Source organism: Chaetura pelagica, unplaced genomic scaffold, assembly GCF_000747805.2.
Source record: "Chaetura pelagica isolate M959 unplaced genomic scaffold, ChaPel_1.0 scaffold117, whole genome shotgun sequence".
Lineage (NCBI taxonomy): Eukaryota > Metazoa > Chordata > Aves > Apodiformes > Apodidae > Chaetura > Chaetura pelagica.
In genome coordinates, this window is record NW_009954185.1 from 7,665,024 (window position 1) to 7,681,755 (window position 16,732).

Consider the following 16,732-nt stretch of genomic DNA (forward strand, 5'->3'; position numbering starts at 1 on the left):
TTTGATTCCTCAGCAGATTAAAATTATTACCAGAATGGCTACTCTCAAGGCCATAGGGATATTTGGGGTCTGAGGTGGAAAACAGCAGACAGAAACTGTTGGAAGTGGTAGGTTGGCTGAGTAGCTGTGTGTTGGAGGAGGTCATTGCTCCATGGGTAGTGATGCTGCCTCAACCAAATAAAGCCAAATCAAATAACAGTTTTACTTTGCCAGTATATTTCATAAGTTATGGATGCCTATACATCCAGCTCTGGTTATAAGGTCAGCACAAGTGCCGAGGAGAAAAAGGCCAATTTTTGCTTGTTTTGTCATGATGTGGTGTGGAACAACAATGCAATTATTTCTACAGGAGTAGACAAGATAAAATGGAGTAGAGTTGACATTAGTATATTCTGTTTTTCTGAGTCCTCTAACTTTCTGGTGGGTGCTATAAAACACAAAATTGCACTTTTAAAGAGATTGTCGTTCAGGTCTTTTTTCATGCTTCCAGCAGGCCAGCCTTCCCTTTTCTGTGACTCCAATACCACTTCCTTTTCTCCATCATAGTATTGGAGAAAGTGTATTCTGCACTGGGGCACAGCATATGTTTGAAAAGAAAACAAAAATTGAAGTTTTTGCAGTCTGAGGAATGACAGATCATTAATAATCTGTAATATGCAGGCTTTCCATCTGCTATTATTGCTCTCGGGTCAGTTGGCCCTAGGAAAGCAGGAAGGAAATGGAAAGCTTCAGTGAACAAGAACAAAAAGTTCCTATAAGCCTTCAACTTATAAGTGAACTACAAGCTGCTGATCCCTCGAAATGCAAAAGTTGGCTCTGCTTGTATTTCTGTTTCTACCAGTAAATTCCTCCCTTAACAGGAAAGACACCAGACAGACTTTTTCCATAGAACAGTCTCAGATGAAGGCACAGCCTCAAGTACTTCTGTTCGTGAGAAAGGATCTCCTTCCTGTCAAAAACCCCTCTGTCCCTCCTAACACTGTTTCTCTGCCACAGATAAAGGGAAGTGTTCACCCTTCTCTGCTGTTGCAGCTGCATCAGGGCCCTCCCAGCTAGCAATTCCATCTACAAGCTTATTTGAAAAATGGAAGATCACTGGCATGGTGCAAATCCCTCTTCAAATGGCTTTTGACCAAACTAACTTAAGGTTAGTTACATGGGTAACAAAATCACAATTTTGTTCTACAAACTATGAGAGCAATACAGTATCACTGCTGTGAGCATTTTGTTGATCTTATCTAATTATCATTACCATTCTTTTGGGAAAAAAATGCAATGACAAATGGTAAAGACTAGTCCATGGTTGTTTATAGAAGAGGATGTATAACTGTTTTCACAACACTTAAAAAAACCATTTCTGTAGCAAAATGATGCTTTGATTTGACCTGTACCATGAAGAAAAAGAGGGTTTGGAAGGAAGATAAAAAAAATAAGATAGGTATCTAGCACTTGGCAAGAAGCCCCAGAGCTCTACAGGGTGTTTTCCTTCTCTTAGCACGCTGCTGAGAAGTCATGTGCATGAGGGGCTGGCCCTACCCTTTCTGCTTCTTATAAGCCAGCTGACATGTTTGAACATTGGTCTCATGAGGAAGTACACAGGACACCTTTTTGTTAACTGCGAAAGCTCGTGCTTTCATGAAAGACTGAAAATATTAAATGTGAACTTCAGTTTTCAGAACGGAGGTGCTGAGCTTGCAAGGCTGGGTCTAGCAAGGCAAGTCTAGCCACTGGAAGAGAAGGAGAAAGAATTGGGAGCAGGCACCCGGGGTTGCTGTTGCAATAGACCTGGAAGGTAATAAAAACTCCTTTTCTTACCTGAACTTGTTTTCTCTTGTATAATGTTTGGCTGTCCGTAATCCGCTACAATACTCTCTGAATCATAGTTGTATATGGAATAAATGGCTGTATTTATTATCATTAATTTAGGTACCAAGTAATATACTTCCAGGATTAGCTGTGGTGTCAAAAAGGGAAGGAACTGCTCTGGAACTTTTGCAGGTGCCATAAAGCTTTGCTGCTGTTGGTGGTATGCTTTTGAAATAAGAGATTGACGTATCTAGCCAAGGAGAGCCAAGTCTTTTTCTGCCAACCACACTACCATTAGTTGTGGAAGGCTGAAGTTAAAATCTGGGACTACCCCGCTGTGTTTGTGTAGATTTAAATCCTCACCATCTGGTTGTTACAAGCCAGCCCACTTCAAGATAGGTCACCTCTAGCTGGTAAAATGCTTTCATTTACAACTGGAAGAAACTATAATCCAAGCAAGGAAATAGTGGAGGTGACTCAGCATGTTAAATGCTCCCCTGAAATCATTAGTAGGCAGATTTGTTACAAGCAACCCCATTTCTGTCTCTGCTGGTTGAGAGAGAAGCAGCAGATCAGACCGGACCTGCAGAGCTTGGACTAATAATCCAAGGATTGTTAGTTAGGACAAGAGGAAACTGCCTCAAGTTGTGCCAGAGGAGGTTTAGATTGGTACCAAAAGGATTGTCAAGCACCAGAACAGGCTGCCCAGGGAAGCAGTGAAGTTGCCATCCCTGGAAGTATTTAAAAGACATGTAGATGTGGTGCTTAGGGACATGGTTTAGTGGTGGACTCAGTTTATGGTTGGTCTCAGTGATCTAAAAGATCTTTTCCAACATAAATTATTCTATGAATCTATGATCACTTTTCAGGGGCTCTTTCACTTCTCCTTCTGCTTCGTCTCTTCAGCCTTTCAGGGTAGACACTGCCTCTTGCTGCTGAGCCATCCTCAGCTACGTGTGCTTCCCTGGGGCTTTTCTATGTTTTTATTTTTGTATCCTGTCCACTCAGCCTTGGAAAACAAACTTCTCAAGCTTTTAGCTGACCATCATTGCTATTGACCCAGAGTAGAGTTACAGTGCAGCACGTTTTGGGGGTATTTTTGTGGACTTGTGCAAGTTTAGCCAGTATTGGCTCTTAGAGACTCCATGGGAAAGCAGGTTTTGTTGGTCCTGCCACTCACAGAAGTCCATGTTTTTTGCCAAATTTCTCCATCTTGGAAGATAATTATTGGAGTGGATGGAGAGTTGTACCACTATGTACCGCTAAATGTACCTGTGAGTGTTGGCAGTTCAGTTTCCATTTTCTGGGAAATGGCACGTGGGTTTGACATTTGGCAATGGGAGGAAAAAAGGTCTGGAGGAGAGTGAAAAGGAGAAAGAGTAACACTGTTCCCTCAGAGCCTGCAAGCTCCAGAATATTAATAATTTAGACCAGAGTTTTTAAGTAGGTAAAATAAGACTGTGCTGCTACTCCCTCTAATCTGATCATCCAAGTTTCTTTTAATCATCCTAGGAAATAATATGCAGATTTGGGTTTTAGCAGGGCTTCCAAGTACTTGTCAAAGAAAATAAATGTTTGCATTAAAAAAACATTCTTTATAGAAACTCATTTTGGAGAAGGAGTTTGTGCAAAGTGAGTGCTGCTTCTGCAAAAGGTCTGGTTCGTCTCTGGCCCACACCATAGAGGGTAGTGGAAAAGTAACAGGATTCTAGTATGAAGAACTAAATCTAAAGAGACGTTAACTCACCAATTAAGATTCAAACTTTAAAATGAATTGAAAAACAAGCTTGCTACTGGCAGTCTCCTTTATAAATGCTAGACAGCATGTGGTGATAACTCCTTTTCTTGCTACCTGCAACTAATGGCATAAATGAGCTGTGACCCCTTGTTCTCTTTTATGCTTCTTCGTTTGCCTGGTTGTAGATGCCGGGGTGAAATTTCTTGCTGAGAAGTCAGTGCTGAAAAATTCTGCAAAAGGTCTGGTTCGTCTCTGGCCCACACCATAGAGGGTAGTGGAAAAGTAACAGGATTCTAGTATGAAGAACTAAATCTAAAGAGACCTTAACTCACCAATTAAGATTCAAACTTTAAAATGAATTGAAAAACAAGCTTGCTACTGGCAGTCTCCTTTATAAATGCTAGACAGCATGTGGTGATAACTCCTTTTCTTGCTACCTGCAACTAATGGCATAAATGAGCTGTGACCCCTTGTTCTCTTTTATGCTTCTTCGTTTGCCTGGTTGTAGATGCCGGGGTGAAATTTCTTGCTGAGAAGTCAGTGCTGAAAAACATTTTTACCAACATAATTTGTTTCATTTCTCAGAGGTTACCCCATTAGAGCAAGGTGCAGGCTTAGCTGCACAGCTGCATATCATGTGTGAGTGCTTATTTGATGTTATGTGCTAGCAAACTGTAATAATACCCTGCCTCCTGCTCTTGTTCTGCACTTGGCCTTGTTTAGGAGAGGAAACTTTGAACTCTTATTTGAATTTTATCTGTACAGCCACCTTGGGTAGGGCTGTTCTCAATGTATAGTAGCCCAGTGTATAGGGCTATAAAAGTTTTTATTGCTGTTGCTGGTAATTCCTCTTCCTGTTTGGTAATGAATTTTCTAATTATTTAATATAATTACTGTATAATTTATATAGGTTTTCTATATATAACTTAAATACTTTGTGTTGGTTTTTACATTAGTGAAAAATGAGCATATGTATGAATGTTACACAAATTATTTTAGCTCTATAAAGAGTACCCATGGAGGGGAAGTCTATGCTGTTTTAAGTAGTGCCCGTGTCAGATCTGAAGGGCACTAGATCTGTTCAAGGAGGAATTTGAGTTTGCATAAAGTTAATAATTAAATAATGAAGAAAGAGTGGCATAGCCTTTACATTTTTCTCTCTATTTCTAGACAAACTTCAAAATGAAATAAATGCTTGGTCTGGTTTCCAGGGCAAAGGGAAGTGCCTGTTCCTGGGCTCGTTGGCTAGCTGAAGGGATTTTCTGTAGCCTGACTTTGTGTGTAGCAGGGACATTGAGAAGTGCAGTGCAGCTTAAACCAGTCTCTAAGGTGCTCTGGTTTGCACTGAGAGAAGGGCTCAAACAATTATGGGGCACAGAAAAGGCCTTACCTTTTCTCCCCTGCATCCCCAGGGTGGTATGCACATCAGCGCTCCCTTCCCAGGCACAACAATGAAGCAGCAGTGGCCCCATGCCTGTCTTGCATAAATTCAGTTTCCTCCCTGTATTTCTAGCTCCCACTTCTTTTTCTTTACTTGATTTGTTTCTTGTAAGTGTCTCTTGATGACTTTTTTCTTGGTGGCCTTTCAGTTTCCCGTTCAGGTTCCTTGAAGCTGCCTGCACAAACACTGTGAGAAGAGGCAGAGCCTCTGCTGACCCCTTGAATGTCTCAAGGCGGCAGCTACCAAGATAAGGGGAACTTGCACCCTCCTCCCTGGCCTCCAAACTGCCCCAAATATGTCCAGCAAATGGGGCGACAGCTTGGCATGTGAGCAAGCAGCTTGCGAGCAAGAGGTCTCAGTCCACTTCTGGGCTCTTTGAAGGACAGGGCTTCTGCTGAAGCCCAGGAGGCTATTTGGAGACAAGGCTGTTGTACCTTAGATGCTATTGGGATAAATTCCCATCCAAGCACAGTGAGATGTTTTGCCACATGAAGCTAAGTATAGGTTTCTAAATATTAAATTGCAACACACTGCTAGCAGAAAACTGGGCAAACTGACACCCAGGCTTGAACTGGCAAGACCAAGAATTTGGTCTAGTTTCTGATACTAATACATTTGGTAAGGAGGGTTTTGGGGTTTTATATGTTCCTTTTTTTCCCAGCTATTGCCTCAACACCATCAAAAACCCAATGTAGCATGGTGCAATTAAGAGGCTTATCTAAATTTTGTTACATTGGTTGTTTTCTGCAGCTAATGGCAAACCAGCACAGAATACCACAAACTTTAGTTAGTTTGTTTTAAATTTAAAAAGCTTACAAATGTGAAAATTAACCAAAACAAAGTTCACATCTTTTAAAAAAACCCAACAAAACCAAAACCAAAAACTCGTATTGAATAAAATCTTAGCATAAAAGTAGTACTGAAAACAAAGTGTTTGGCTTCAACAAGGCCAAGTACTGGGTCCTGCACTTGGGCCACAACAACCCCAGGCAATGCTCCAGGCTTGGGGAAGTGTGGCTGGAAAGTGTCTGGCAGAAAAGGAGCTGGGGGTTCTAATTGACAAGCAGCTGAACATGAGCCAGTAGTGTGCCCAGGTGGCCAAGAAAGCCAGTGGCATCCTGGCTTGTATTAGAAATAGTGTGACCAGCAGCAGTAGGGAGGTGATTGTCCCCCTATACTCAGCACTGGTGAGGCCACACCTGGAGTACTGCATCCAGTTTTGGGCACCTCAATTCAAGAGATACATTGAGGTGCTGCAGCGAGTACAGGGGAAGGCAATGAAGCTGGTGAAGGGCCTAGAGAATAAATCTTATGGAGAACACTTGAAGGAGCTGGGAATGTTTAGTTTGAGGAAGAGGAGGCTGAGGGGAGACCTCATCAGTCTCTGCAACTACCTGAAAGGTCATTGTAGAGAGGTTGGTGCTGGTCTCTTCTCACAGGTAACTAGTGACAGAACAAGAGGGAAAGGCTTCAAGCTGCAACAGAGGAGGTTTAGACTGGACATTAGGAAAATGTTTTCACAGAAATAGTGGTCAGACACTGGAATAGGCTGCCCAGGGAGGTGGTTGGGTCACCATCCCTGGATGTGTTTAAGGGTCGTTTGGATGTGGGGTTGGTGGATATGGTTTAGGGGAGAACTTTGCAGAGTAGGGATGATGATTGGACTCAGTGATCCCAAGGGTCTTTTCCAACCTGAATGGTTCTATGATTCTATGAAATCATCTGAGCTTTGTTTCTTTCCACAATGTGTTGGGGCAGGGAAATTGTTCTGGACTAGTCAGTCGCTTCAAACTCTTTTATTAACTTTCTTTAAGTGTGTCAGTCCTAATACCACCTATGGCCAGAAGACAAACAGTGTCCTTTATACCTGAGGAGTGAAATGAGACGCATGTGAGGTGAAGTGTCTATTCCAAATGGACGTGATCTGAAGTTTAAAGCCAGAGTTTGCTAAAGGCAAACCACTATCCTCCTGTGGATTTTCATGGAACTAGGATGGCTTACATCCTGCCCAGGGAGGTGGTTGGGTCACCATCCCTGGATGTGTTTAAGGGTCGTTTGGATGTGGGGTTGGTGGATATGGTTTAGGGGAGAACTTTGCAGAGTAGGGATGATGATTGGACTCAGTGATCCCAAGGGTCTTTTCCAACCTGAATGGTTCTATGATTCTATGAAATCATCTGAGCTTTGTTTCTTTCCACAATGTGTTGGGGCAGGGAAATTGTTCTGGACTAGTCAGTCGCTTCAAACTCTTTTATTAACTTTCTTTAAGTGTGTCAGTCCTAATACCACCTATGGCCAGAAGACAAACAGTGTCCTTTATACCTGAGGAGTGAAATGAGACGCATGTGAGGTGAAGTGTCTATTCCAAATGGACGTGATCTGAAGTTTAAAGCCAGAGTTTGCTAAAGGCAAACCACTATCCTCCTGTGGATTTTCATGGAACTAGGATGGCTTACATCAGATGAAGCTGTACACTTTGTACATACATATAGGACTTCTTTCACCCTCATACTTAGGAAAAAGAAACTTTCAGGGTGAGTAACAGATGCTCCCATGTTGTGAACTAGGAGGTATGGCTTGCTCTTATCCCAACAGCAAAAGTAAAAATATATGGGGAGGAAGGCACACCATTCCCACTGACTTTCTGTTAGGCTCAGGACGGGTGTGCTGTGTTGAACTCCCATGTGATTCTCCATGCTCAGGATTTAAAGGTCTGCTTGGATACACATCAGCAACAGTGTTACATTTCAAGTGGCAGATAGCTGAATGATATTCCAGACAGGAAGAAATTAGCTTAGATTTGCTTCTGTCAGTCTGAGGACATAGTGCAAGTGAATTTGGTACTTGTTCAAGAGAGGGCAGTGGGAACAGAAGCCGCCTATTTTGGCTTGTGACCAACAGAGACCCTAGTGACAGGTTCTAGAAATGTGCATAGTTTTGTTCACCTTTATGTGGGTCATTGAGCAGACCTGCAGAAAGCCTGCTCTCAGTGGTCTGGGCTGCCTGCTCCAACATCAAAAACCTCACCTGTGCTCTGCAGAAGATACCTTTTCATGAATGGAAAAAGCACAGCAGCTAAGTCTCTGCATCACAGCCTATCACTCCCCTTTTTCCCTAGTGTTGCTTTGGCTTCAGGGAGGGCAGGTGGCAACTGGGTCTAGTGCTAAGCAAAGACATAGAGTGTTTTGTGTGGTGGCTTGAGGAGCCACACTGCTTAGAACAGGGAAATGTCAAATTTCCCTGTTTGTGCTGTGGGTTACGTATGTTTGTTTAGATAAGATCAAGTTACACTAGAGAAGTGCCACCACACCATCCATTGCATGTAGTCAAACATGCAAGATTGTTGTCTCAGGTGCCCTAAAGTGAAAGGACAGTTGAGAACATTATGATAGGTTAATATCATGTTTTTTCTTAATGTTTGGACTAGTTCTGGTTTGCTTTCCTACCCAGAGCACTACCTAGTCAAAGCTTTCTCTGAAAGCACAATTCTCATGTGTTGAGATTCTTGCTCATTCAAGCCTCAGTGCTTTGATCAATTGTTTTTCTTTCCACTCCAAGAATCTGTTACTATTGCTATTACTACTTTTCTTGCACTGCACCCCAACCATAGAATACTCCCTGAATTTCCTCATCTGTTGTGTCTGAAGACACCACATGCAGTAAAGAACAACGTATCAGATCTCTTGTTCCCCTTCTTTGATGTGCCTTGGTTGCCACTTGAAATATTTCACAGAAACCAAATTCTGCTTCTAGAAAACTGTGCTTCTTGGGCTCCTGGGTACTACAGTACTCTTCACATCACTAAGCTGTTTGGTGAAATGTTTTATAGAAATGTCAAATACTGGTTGGTATTCTTGAAAAACAGGAAGTCCTCTAAGCCATTGAAACTAAGATTATTGTTAGAATCATAGAATCATTAAGATTGGAAGGGACCTTAAAGATCATCAAGTTCCAACCCCCCTGCCATGAGCAGGGAACCCAACCACTAGACCAGGTTGCACAAAACCTCATCCAGCCTGGCCTTAAAAACCTCCAGGGATGGGGCATCAACAACCTCCCTGGGCAACCCATTCCAGTTACTCAGCACACTTATAGTGAAGAATTGCTTCCTAATATCTAACCTAAATCTCCACTCTCTCAGTTTAAAACCATCACCCCCTGTCCTATCACTATCTTCTCTTGCAGGAACCAAGATGGCATCGCCACATGTTGTCAGGATGGAAGAAATATCTCTGGGAGATGATGAGCGAGGCAGCATAGAATACAAGATCCTGATGGCCTATGCCCAGCGGCGGTTGTCTGTCAGGAAATATGGAACACTCCTGGAAAACGAGGCTAATGTGTGGAAACCATCACCCTTAACAAAAAGAAAAGTAAAGCTGGCCCATCAAAGGGATACAGATGGACCAATCCCAAGAGCAGTTTATGAGGGTGGCGTGGTGAAAAAGCAGAGCAAAGAGCAACCAAAACAAAAACCTAGTACTTATCCATTCCACACATGGATTCGCTGCAGTGGAGTAAGTGAGGAAGTGGACGATACACCCATGTCAGGAGTATTGAAGCTTCAGGGGCCTTCTGAAGAGACATCTCAGCATCAGACAAGTATGCCTTAGTTCTTTCCTTTTGCTGTTTGTCTTTAAATCTCTCTAAACAGCTTAAACAGCTGGTGGCCTGTGGAAAGGCAGGAGAAAGGTGGTTTCTTGCACTTTGTGGCCACCTCTCTGCTAACTCTGTTCATTTTCAGTTCAGAAGGCTCATTGCCAGACCTTCAGTAGTGCCTGCACACAAATGATTCATGCTTGTGACTGGCTTTTCTGTTTTCCATCATATGGTGAGAAGGCTCTTGTAATTGTTCAAGTTGTTGTTTTTTTTTCCCAGGTGTTGGCTTCTTCTTTTTCATACCTGGTTAGAAAGAAAACATAAGACACCAGTCAGACTGAAGACTTCCACACTAAAATCAAGGAAGAAAGTTGTTTGAAGGCACAGTCAAGAATCTTTATAATGCAATAAATATTTCCCCCTTAAAGACAGAAGTGAAATTCTTGGTGCTTGAAATTCTGGTGCCAAGCAGTTGGCAGTAGCCAGCCTTGAGCACAGAGTGGTCCATGTCTGTGGGCCACTTCTCATATCCCCATCATGTATCTTAACTGAAAGCAGTCTTCCAGAGTTACTTAAGTCTCCTTTACACATTGGTATTCTACTAAGTCTGAATGTGCCCTCCCATGTGCTGGAAAAAGAGGTGATAGGTGGCTGTAATATCTCCAACATCTAGGGATCCCATCCATTAAAAGAAGTCTTGTACCCCAGCCCCCAGAACCATGCTCCCTGCAGCACTGATGGCAGCATGGCCTCAAGGCCAAGCCTCCCCAAGCTGGGTGTCAGCCTCCCCAGGGCTGCTCCTTGGCTTCAAATCCAAGCTTTATCTGCCCTTCAGCAGATTGCAGGAACAATTCCTAAAACACTATTGTTTGTCACTTACACTGCTAGCACTTACATTGGCAAGCTTGGCCAGGCCATTCTGGAGAAAATGGGGCTGCTTTTGGGGATTAGCCATTTAAATTGAAGGCCTGTGCAGTTTAAACCCAGTTGCTCAGTCTTAGGTTTTCAAAGTTGGGAACAGCCTGATCCCTTCCTAGAAGTTTAGCAGCACCCTGATAAGCTCTGGAGGCAGATGAGGGGATGGACATGTCTATGGGTTGATTAACCAGCCTTGAAATGCAATTTTTATTGGCTGCATTAGCCCTTGCTACCCTCACAGTCAACTCTGCTTGTGAACGTTATGGGTCAGGCTGCTGCTGAGCTGGTCTTGATGTCTGCTGGTCACACAAGAGCTACCACTTGGCAGTGGTGGTGGGGAGATGGAGTTTTACATCCCAGGGTCTGTGAGGCAAATTGGAAGGAAGAGCCCCTTTTAGATGAACCTTGCAATAGCTCCTCCTGGTCTCTTGGTTGTGGCAGGATCCCTGTTGTAGGCCCCTCATGGAGTGATGCCTTCAGGTGGTGAGAGTTCTGAGCAGGGTCATTACACAAGGTGGATAAAGCCAGTCTGGTTGCTGAATTCTCCCAATATTCATGTCTGCTTAACACAACAGTCTCAAGGATACAATACATATTTGTGATAGAGTTGCCTGTGAACTGAACTCTGCTTCTCCATTGCTCAGGATTAGCCTGTGGGAACAAGGAAAGAGAATTCAAATAGAGCATAATTTCTGAGTCTGGACCTATGGCTGAACTAATCATGGGTAATACCACTCTAGTAGTAATGTCCAAGATTCACTGTCCTATAGAGCAATACTCTTACATATCCTAATACATGGTGTGCTTCTGGCTTGCAAGGATGTACACTAGTGAGCTGCACTCACACTTGCTTCTGTACAGCCTCTGTGCAGTTAGCTGCTGCTCAGAGAGCAGAAAGGGGTAGTACCATGTCACTTGTCTCTCCAAATTATTATCAGCTGAGCTTAAGCAATAGCAAAGCCCCAGCATGGGGAAATGTGTCTCTCAGTATCCTCTGGGCACTTCCACCTCAGGGAGAAACAAGTACATCACTGAATTATTTCCTGGAAAGATTAATTGCCTCCTTTCTTTCCCACCCTCTTTCCCAATCAGGTGAAACAGCAGATGTCAGCCACATTGCAGACAAGCTTGTCAAGCTTGTTACTTCCAGACCCCAGGAAACTCCTTCAGATGTGTCATTCAGGACACTTGATGCCAGAAGTGAGGAAGATGATGATGACAATCTTCCTGGTGGAAGTGAGGGCAAAGAACGTGGTAAGGGTGAGGAATTTCACACTCACAGGCAGTATGTTAGGTTGGGATTGCACACTGAGCCATCTTCTCCAGATCTAGGGAAGCACTCGGGACTTTGGCAGTAAGAGACTGTGAAGAGGGAATTTTACTCTGCTGGTTTCTTGCTCTGTTGCCCACATTTCAGGGACTGCTCTTGCAGTCTGCTAACAAGTCCTGCCTGCTACTGCAATTAGAAGGAGCATCCTTAAAGATCCAAGGAGATGTGACATGAGAAAAGTAGGATGAAGGTGAAGGGACATAAGATGAAAGATCAGTGGTAGGAGTGCCAGAGCTGGGAGCAGAGTAATACACCACAGCTCTAAGACTGAAGACAAGTCCTTGGGGCAATAATGTCTTAGTCAATCCCTCTTCAGTGATGGGTCAACACTGCTCAGCCATCTGTTAGAAGTCTGACCTGCTTGTCTTCCATAAGGTCTGCAGAGACTTAAAGTTTTAGTGCAGACTTTCTGGGGATTTCTGACAAGAGGGATCTTGCCATTTTAACCCAGCAAGCCTAGAGTTTGTCCTCATGAGCTGCAGAAATTGGTAATTATGAGGGGATTTATTTTTTTTTACCCCCCTAATGTTAAGTCCATTTTTGTGGACTTCCTCTAGCTCCTCCTTTGTTCTGGCTTGTTATCAGCCATACCTCAAAGTCCAAAGGGCTGGGAGTGGGATGTTAAAGGCCCTGCTCTTTGCTAGATTCTTAACTGAAGCAAAAGATTGGGCAGATGGAGAAATAGCATTGCTTACACAGACTAGAACAGTGAGCTTCTTCTTAAAGCCTGGATACACAACACTGTGCTTTTGCAACAAAATAGCAGCTGTTTCCATAATTAATTCACACAAAGGCTTTTCCTGTAGTTTGTTATCTGGATCCTCCTAGAAGGCTGTGATATTTATGTTACACTTTTCTTTAACAGATGAAGACAAGATAATTCAAGAAATAGTTTCACTGTTGATACAAGAAGGGGATCGACTAGACAAAGAGGTAACTCCTGTTTTCAGGAGCTACACAGGCATGAGTGTGAGGAAGAGATCACACTTCTCTTGGGAGTGAATGTTTTGTAACCTAGTTCTCCCTGTCTCTATCCTGAACTCTTTCCACATTTAGGGCTTTCTGAAACCTTCACCATTCATCCTGATATCTTTCTTAAGACCAGAGGACTGGCAGAGAGCTCTGTTAGGATGTGGGAATAAGGCAACAAAAATGTTGTGCTCTTTAAAGAGTCCATTTCCTCATTCCCATTGAGTTTCATGGCACATTGACCACTTGACTGACTCTGAGAAACTATTGTGTTTGCATTAAATTGGGCATACAAGTTGTTCCCAGTGGAGGGAGGAAAACTCCACAGCTTTGAGTGTTGCTGTAGGGGTACCCAAATAAGCAGCATCACAAAGTCCATGACAGAGAAAATGGAGCCTAGCATGGCAGCTGTTGCCATGCTTCTTATAACCTTGGCCTTTCCTACCACCCTCTCACTCCTGTCTTCCCATGGCACCTTACCTGCAGGTCTCAGTATCAATGTCATACTTATTTTGCTTTCCCTCTCTCTCTGCTTTCTCATCCAAATGCAAAGAACTTAAAGCCACCTCCAGAACATGAAGGAACAGCTTTGCTGTGAAGCGTGAGGCTTGTGTGTCATCTCTTGCTTTCACCACCATAATTAGACTACACTGCATGTATTACTTAGAGATGCTCTCTTTTCCTAACAGGATGGGGAAAAAATACCAACAAAAGTGGCTCAGTTTAACCACTCCTTATTCTTATTTGCAGATCAAAAAAGACAAGGTTTTATATCAGCATTTTAATGAGATGCTCTCCTACCCCTTCTTCAAGAAGATCACTGATTTGTTCCTGAAGGGTGTCGTAGCAGATTCAACAACTAAGCCAGGAGACCAACTGCAATGCACAAAAGTTGCCTTTACAATGGAAGTCACCACCAGACTTATTGCTCTGGACTACCATCCTATGAACCTGGTCTTGGGCTTTGGATACAAGTACCTCATAGACCATTTCAAGCCATGGATTCAGGACCGTGGTGGCTGGGTATGCATTTTGCCTCTCTTGACTTGTGTACAGCCTAAGGCACCTTGAAGCAACACCAAAGAACCAACATGAGCCCAACACAACCCAAACCAAACTGCAGATTCTTTTACACAGTGTGTTCTCCAGCTGTGGGATGACTTGCAACAAAACGTCACCTATGCTGCAAGTCTTTTCTTTACGTAGGTCCAAAAGTCAATAGGAGACATTCATGGAGGGTTGTTGAGTATCAAACTCCATTCCTGGCACAGTCCCTCCACCACAAAAAGCTGAGGTCTGGGAGAAACACCAGGAATCTTCACAGTTGCCCTAATCTTGTAATTCTCCATAGAGATCTGCTGTCAGCAGGTTCTGGGGGCAGCACTGTAGTTCAGCAGTTCTGCCCTTGGTGTGTGGCATGTCTCTGCTTTCCTTCTACAGAAAGGCATCTTTTTATCTTCGTATCCCTCTTTCCAGGTCAGTTGTGCCAGGTGCCCTATTGCCAGCAGTGGTGCTGAGGTGCTGCACTTTGTAACTTGGACTTGCTGGCAGGCACATGCAACGGAGATCCTGGTCCTGTTGTGCTTCATGAAATGAATGGAAATGTTCGGCATCTGTACAGCCTGTGTCCATCAGAATAGATACCATGTGAGCTCAGAAAATTCTACTGGCAAAGCTACTTATAGGGTTGAAATTAGGATGACAGTCCACATTACTTTTATAATTGCTTTTGTAATTTTATAATTAAATCAAGTTTTCTTTCTATGTTACAGGAGAAGGCTTTGACTTCACCGGATGAGGAAGAAGTAGAGTAATCATGACTGAATTCTTCAGGGTGTGTGAGCCTTCAATTAAGAAACACACAGGATCTTACCACAGTCCAATGCCAGAATTATTAGCATTTCAGTGTTTCTGTGGAAGGTTGGAGCGTGACACAGCTAACTCTGATGGATGGAATTACACTTCCCTAAAGTTGGTATTGATGTAGAAGTGTTCAGTGTTTATCAAGGCACCTCCAACTCCCCTGGAGCATTCAGACACACACGTAGTAATTTTAGGTACCTTTCTGAGTAGAGATGCTTGCCTCTGCTCCTATGAATGGATGTTAAAGTGCTTATCAGTGTTTATCAAGGCACCTCCAACTCCCCTGGAGCATTCAGACACACACGTAGTAATTTTAGGTACCTTTCTGAGTAGAGATGCTTGCCTCTGCTCATATGAATGGATGTTAAAGTGCAAACAGGAGGAAAAACATCAAAGTATGCAATCAAGAACCACCGGACTGTGATCAACCATTAACCAAGTGAGACAAATGCTGCCATCTTTGTGTGGTTCATAGTGTTATCTGTTACAAAATCCAGTTCCTTGTTAGAAAATATACTTCACACACTGCTATCAGTTTCCTCTCTCTGTGATTAGGTTCTCCAAAGTACTGATGCCATTTTATACTTCAGAAAGGGACTGAGAAAGGTTAATGAAGGTTACCAGTGCATTCCCCATGCTCTTAGAAAATAGGCTTGATCTACCTACAGATGTTTTTAATTTGAAGTCTTCTGGTTTAAAACCCTTCAAAGCATAGTGCAATAGATGTTGACTTTTACAGCATTATTTTGTCCATTAATTTGGAAGATACACACATTGTAAGAGCTTTGTAGTCCAAGAAATTTGTACTTATCCTACTGCATCAGTTTTCTTCCTTATTCAAAAGGAGCTCAGTTCTATGAGTAATCTCAGGGATTTCTCCATAAACTGAACTTGCCCTTCAGCCATTGAAAGCAAGTGATCTGGTAAGAGTTCTTGATTGTGTGGCAGTGGAAGGAGTAACAGTGCTTCATTTAGAGTAGAAACGGATGCCAGTGAAACTATTTGTGATTTTGAGGCTTGGTTTGTGGCCCATTTATTTGATGACTTTTGGATTTACGTCCTCCACAAATCCCCAGTGGAGAAAGAGGGAAGTCAGAACATCTGCTGAATCTGTAAAACCATGACATTTTTTTCTGTGATTTTCCAGTACAAACAGGTATTGTTTCCTGAAGTGGGTCTCTGCCCCTCAGTAAGATGTCCTTCTGTTATGGGTACTCCTTCTGTGTGTACAAGTACGTTGTACTACAAAGTTGCATAAAGAAGTTATTAACAAATCATGGATTTGAATGAAAGTGATAAAAAGCATTTTAAGTGGATGTGTAAGATATGCAATGCTGTCAAAGATCAAGTATTTTTCTAATAAACCTGAAACTTTCATGTGCAGCAAATTCTGCCTCTGTTTGGACATGTACGTGTGAAACAAAAGGAAGAGAACTTGGATATGAGTTACCTTTGTTTTCCTTCTTCAAAAGACCTGGGAAATACCTGATATATCTCTAGATTGTAAATCTGAGATTCCCTTATTTTTTATGAACATTCACTCCTTCTGATCAATTAGATGTCCCCAAAGGGGAGATGATTTGTGGGAGAGAGGCAAGCACTTACCCGAAAGTTAAAAATGTTGTTAATCTACTTCCGTCTCCTTCTCCAACATCTTTTTCCTGTGGAAAAAATAATTATGAGGTGTTGCACCCTCCCACACATTGGAGGCTGCTGATTTATTATAAATTTGATTGGTTTCTAGGGCAGGCTTGTTAGCTAGATCTTGGCTCTGAAGAACCAAATCTGGTTTCATTTTAGCTACACTAAGACTAGGCTCAGTCTGCTCGTATACACCAGTTTGCCATTAGTTGGGCACTGCCTTATGGAAGTCACTTAAAAATTTTTCTCTGCTTGAGTAACAGTCTGCTATTTAGCAAATTCTGTGCTTGTGAGTGTGGTTTTCCAGCTGAAGGTTTAGGAGCCCTAAGCCCACACTTGTCCCTCCTCCCCATTTTGGTACCTCAGGGCCAGTTTCATGCCAAGAATGGAGCCAACAGCAAAATAGGACAGTGTTGAACGGGAATGT

The 16,732-nt window shown here is 42.8% G+C and overlaps 1 protein-coding gene across 1 annotated transcript; it reads left to right on the top strand.

Moving 5' to 3' along the window:
• Positions 1-9,178: 9,178 nt before the first annotated feature.
• On the top strand, positions 9,179-14,615 carry BCL2L14 (BCL2-like 14 (apoptosis facilitator)). Its single transcript, XM_010003024.1, has 5 exons — positions 9,179-9,587; positions 11,364-11,756; positions 12,698-12,765; positions 13,552-13,824; positions 14,574-14,615. Exons 1-5 carry the CDS (start codon positions 9,179-9,181, stop codon positions 14,613-14,615), a joined length of 1,185 nt encoding a protein of 394 aa, XP_010001326.1.
• Positions 14,616-16,732: the final 2,117 nt, after the last annotated feature.

Bases quoted from the DNA above. Each gene is read 5' to 3' on its own strand.
- BCL2L14 (XM_010003024.1), top strand. From the start codon at position 9,179: ATGGCATCGCCACATGTTGTCAGGATGGAAGAAATATCTCTGGGAGAT. The intron at 9,588-11,363 runs GTATGCCTTAGT...GCTTCTGTACAG, and splicing joins GACATCTCAGCATCAGACAA to CCTCTGTGCAGTTAGCTGCT. The intron at 12,766-13,551 runs GTAACTCCTGTT...TCTTATTTGCAG, and splicing joins GGGATCGACTAGACAAAGAG to ATCAAAAAAGACAAGGTTTT.